Raw genomic sequence first — 4,561 nt, 5'->3', positions numbered from 1 at the left:
ATTTTAATATTTGTACGTTATCGATAGAACAGTGTCGATAGATTGCTGGATACTTTGGACAAAATATCGAATTGGCGGAGCGGAAAGGCGGCGGAACAAGTAAGTTCGGAAAAGTAGCTTTCCACTGCGATTTCGTCATCGCTGATCTCTTTGATATAGCGACTGTTTTCTTTTGAATATATGCACGATATTAGTTGTACTCAAAGTTCGGTATTTTGTCGAAATATTTGGATGTGCTAAGTGTTTTCGAAGCAACAAGTCCAACCGTGCGTTAGCTAGCCTCGTTACAAAGTTACAGTCGTCATCAGTCGCACTGTTTAATCTCCCGCTTTCATGTCGGAAACAATGATTCAAATGGGACGCTGTGTTCAACTAAACTTCATTTGATCCAATATGAAGTTTAGATCTGTATTAGGTTCTTCTTAAACCATTAAGAGGCGGTTTAGCGTGGTTTTATTGTCATTCCGAGCATTCTTTAGTTTCACGATGAGGATCAGTTCTTGAAATAGGAAGTGAGTCATTGTATTTAACGTCAACGCAAGCCTTCCCTTTTACTATTGAACTTTTAACTTTGAGGGAACGGCGATAACGTTTATCCAAATGTTGTATGCATTTTTTTTTAATATTCGCAGATTAAAACAATTTACATGCATTAGACATGCATGTTGAGATTAGGCCTGTCAGTGTCAAAAGTGGGACACAGATGCTGCAGATGTTGTGTAATCTACTCGACCGACACTCACTCGTGTTTCCCAACCTTTGAAACAAAGCGCTCATTTTGCCCAAGAACAACCTCATCATCAAACCCAAATGTCACAAAGGAACAGATTACGTGCAAATGGACTGCAATTGAACTGTCCCTAGGCACAATCACTTGTTTAAACCTTCAATTATTTTTAGTCTAATTTTTCTTTCATATGTGTTACTTGATTCGAGTGATTCTTTGGTGTATCAACTAGCGCTGTTGCTAACCAACCACCCATTTTCACTTTCCTTCCAGAACGTAAACAAACACTCCCCAAAAAACAGCCTTTAAAGAACTGCACAGCTTTGCCAGCTTTCTAGTAAATCAGTTACTAATTCACCCCACGTGCTGAAAGCTAATCTCCCCGGGATCTCGGCGCGCAACCATGTCCATGGCCCTGAAACAAGTTTTCAACAAAGACAGGACATTCCGGCCCAAGCGCAAGTTTGAACCCGGCACGCAGCGTTTTGAGCTTCACAAGAAGGCCCAGGCCTCTCTGAATGCCGGCTTGGACCTGAAGCAGGCCGTGCAGCTCCCGCACGGGGAGGACCTCAACGACTGGGTCGCGGTCCACGTCGTCGACTTCTTCAACCGCATCAACCTCATCTACGGCACCATCAGCGACTCGTGCACCGATCAGACCTGTCCCGTCATGTCGGGCGGGCCCAAGTACGAGTATCGCTGGCAGGACGAGCACAAGTACAAGAGGCCCACCGCGCTTTCGGCCCCCAAATACATGAGCCTGCTCATGGACTGGATCGAGGTACAGATAAACAATGAAAACATCTTCCCCACCAATGTCGGTAAGTGTTGAAACAAGTTGCGACCGGTCTTTTTCAGCAAGCGCTGTGTTGAAAATATTTAGATGATTTACCAAAATATGACACCTTTTGTAAACGAGCTCTGTGTGAGACTTTGTAAGTGTGATAACCTTGTCAAAAAAATTAAATCTTATCTTAATTATTCGGTAAATGCACAATGCCAAAACTGCAAAAAAAAAAAAAAGATACTAGCAGATAAGATGAGGGAGATGCACTTCTGCACTGAAGATGAGTCAGATGTTTGAGTAAATCGACAAGGCTACGGTGGTTGCATTGCTGCCACTGTCCTGTTGCCATGGCATCTGTGAAAAGTGAAGGTTGTTGTGGCGGCTTTGTATTTCAATCACCGCAGAAACATGCCAGCAAAGGATTTAGAAAGTGGGTCACGCAACGGACAGCAGGCATTTGTGCTGGGGGTAAACACTGACACTCATGACACTCATGATGCCTTCTGGAAAATCATCCCAAGGATATTATTGGATGGCAAAAGGATGTCCTAAATGAGTCACAATTTGGCCCCATTGTTGTGCTTTTACATGTGGCAGGAGTGCGAGTTCAACCAAGCAAAATAAACTTGTCTCCATGTGTGTGATCCCAAGGTACTCCATTCCCTAAGACCTTCATGCAAGTGGCTAAGAAGATTTTATCCCGCCTCTTCCGGGTGTTTGTCCACGTCTACATTCACCACTTTGACCGCGTGAGCCAGATGGGGGCCGAGGCTCACGTCAATACCTGCTACAAGCATTTCTATTATTTTGTCACAGAGTTCAACCTCACGGACCACAAAGAGCTGGAGCCTCTGGTAATTCAAAAAAAAAAAAAATTGAACATAGCATTACTAAATTCAAGTTCGCTTTGGCATGTGTATCATTTTGGGTGTGCCACAGTTATGTTTTTTTTTCCTCTCCACAGAAAGAGATGACCTCTCGGATGTGCCACTGAGGAGGCCAAGCGGTTTGTGGATGCGCACAAGCCGGACAATCACATCCGTCCGTCTATTGGAGAGAAAAAAAAACTGCAGTTAAGATTTTAAATGACAAATACATTCAGAAAGAGTTTATTTTTATATTTAAGTACTGTAATCTATTTTAGCTACAGACTGTAGATTTTAACCAAGAAGCTCAAGTTGTAAGTGAAAACATTTTATCAAAACAGTTTATGTTGTTGTTCTTGTTTGAATTTCAAATCATTCCTGCATGTATTTGCTCGTCCAAAATGAAATGAGTCGGAGTTGTTACTGTACAGTTGCGGTCACCTTGTTGCATTAAAAGTTTCTACTCGATTAGAACTCGAGTGAAGCTACTTGTCTTCTTCATATTCAACGCCTAGTATGCATTTTTGAAATCTGCTTCTTTTGTGTGTATTTTATCCAATTGAACCTAATCCTGGTTTGCTTCCATTCATTCCTATTCATTTCTGGGAACAATATTGCAACCCTGTAGGATTTATACATTGAAATGAGAACTAAAAATACAACATGGCTGGCAGGTGACTCTAACCTTATCGGGTTGGGGTTATTGTACACGTTTTGTTTCCTCCAGCCAGTCAGCAGGCGGTTTCTCAGGTGTCAGATCTGCTGGCGCATGTTGCACATACCGAACAACTCCTACACGAGACCCGAGCCGAGCCGAGCCTCACGTGACACAAGCTGCTGCCAAACACGAGACGAGAGCGTTTTTTCGGCAGGCCGCTAGATGGCGTCAGACGCAGAAAAGCACTGAGACGTAAATCATTCAGCCTGGCTGTAATCCAGTGCAGGCAAGTAGCAAGGGGCTTGTGCTTGGGGGTTGCGCTCACTGTCTCGGGTTAATGAGTCTACTCAATGATTTACGTAATAAACCAGGGCAGTCTGATCCACCGTGCTTCCACGGGAGGGTGAATGGAGCCTGTTTTATAGGACTGTGTCAACAACTACTCAGGGAACACGCTGGAGGACAACTTTGCTGGATTTAGACGCGGCTGACGTCAAGAATGAGATGGATTCGTGGACACAAGCACAAGTGAGAAAATGCTGACAGTACACATAGAACTTGGATAAATAAATTGGCACATTACTTGTCTGTTTAGAAACCCGATGGGAAATTTCGAGTATTTTTTTTGTACATTTGCAACAAAGTCATCTTGGATATTAAAATGTCAATATATAGTACATGTTACACCTAAATGTTGAATCTAAAGCTAAATATTTAGCTAATGTGTAAATGCAAATGAAAACTATAGTTTATTGAGGTCTGTGTTTGTCACATAACGAATATTATAAAATTATATAATTTTTTTCTATTCGACAGAGCTATGGCCTCACTGATGAAGCTCCTCCCCTGAGTTCAACATGGAAACTTGGCATCAGTACACCACTAGATGGCGCCAAGCCAATCTTATATTATCCTCAATTATGTATGCAGTTTTAAAAATGATAATTATTTTGTGGACCCCCAAGCTACGGCTCACGGAACCTTTAGGAGTCCCCAGATCCCAGTTTCCCAACCCCTTGTCTAAATAAATATAAATCCATAACTCCGCCCTACAATAACAAGCATTCCAGGGAGCTCAAGGCCTGCAGCAACCTGATCCTTCCTCTCTTTGCTCTCTCTTTTGAATGGACCCCTCCTGCAAGCATATGCATGCTACGTGCAAGATGAGCCGTGCAGTGCATGTGGTGCACACTGTCCCCTCCCCCTGCCTGATGTGAGTCTGTTGTGTTCCTTCTGCTCCTGACTGGACTGTGTATTTCGCAAGACATGAGGGCAAGGGCGAGTCAGAGGCCGTGGACTAGTGGGAAGAACTTATAGCCACCAATCAGACTTAAGAGAGTCCATCTCCTCTCCCAGATGTTGTTTTGATGGCACAGTGTCAGTATTTGCACTGTTGGTTTCATGACTCAGCACACAAGTGTGGAAAGGGAACACACCCTAACGGTTTTAGAGTTTTGTTTATGCCCTTCGGAATGTATTTTCTAGGAATTTAAGGACAGGACTTGTTTGAAAAAAACTGTGTT

The 4,561-nt window shown here is 43.1% G+C and overlaps 1 protein-coding gene across 1 annotated transcript; it reads left to right on the top strand.

Moving 5' to 3' along the window:
• Positions 1 to 1,130: 1,130 nt before the first annotated feature.
• On the top strand, positions 1,131 to 2,854 carry mob3a (MOB kinase activator 3A). Its single transcript, XM_088393602.1, has 3 exons — positions 1,131 to 1,548; positions 2,166 to 2,368; positions 2,479 to 2,854. The coding sequence occupies exons 1-3, from the start codon at positions 1,131 to 1,133 to the stop codon at positions 2,506 to 2,508; spliced, it is 651 nt and encodes a 216-aa protein (XP_088249728.1). The 3' UTR covers positions 2,509 to 2,854.
• Positions 2,855 to 4,561: the final 1,707 nt, after the last annotated feature.

The sequence above is a fragment of the Syngnathus floridae genome, chromosome 13 (genome assembly GCF_059516105.1).
Source record: "Syngnathus floridae isolate MCC-2025c chromosome 13, RoL_Sflo_1.0, whole genome shotgun sequence".
Taxonomy (NCBI): Eukaryota; Metazoa; Chordata; class Actinopteri; order Syngnathiformes; family Syngnathidae; genus Syngnathus; species Syngnathus floridae.
Note: the sequence above shows the minus strand (reverse complement) of the source record. Positions and strands in the feature narration are given on the sequence as shown.

Excerpts from the sequence above, each read along its gene's own strand:
- mob3a (XM_088393602.1), top strand. The coding sequence starts at position 1,131 with ATGTCCATGGCCCTGAAACAAGTTTTCAACAAAGACAGGACATTCCGG. Across the intron at positions 1,549-2,165 it reads CATCTTCCCCACCAATGTCG|GTACTCCATTCCCTAAGACC; the intron begins GTAAGTGTTGAA and ends TGTGATCCCAAG. Across the intron at positions 2,369-2,478 it reads ACAAAGAGCTGGAGCCTCTG|AAAGAGATGACCTCTCGGAT; the intron begins GTAATTCAAAAA and ends TCCTCTCCACAG.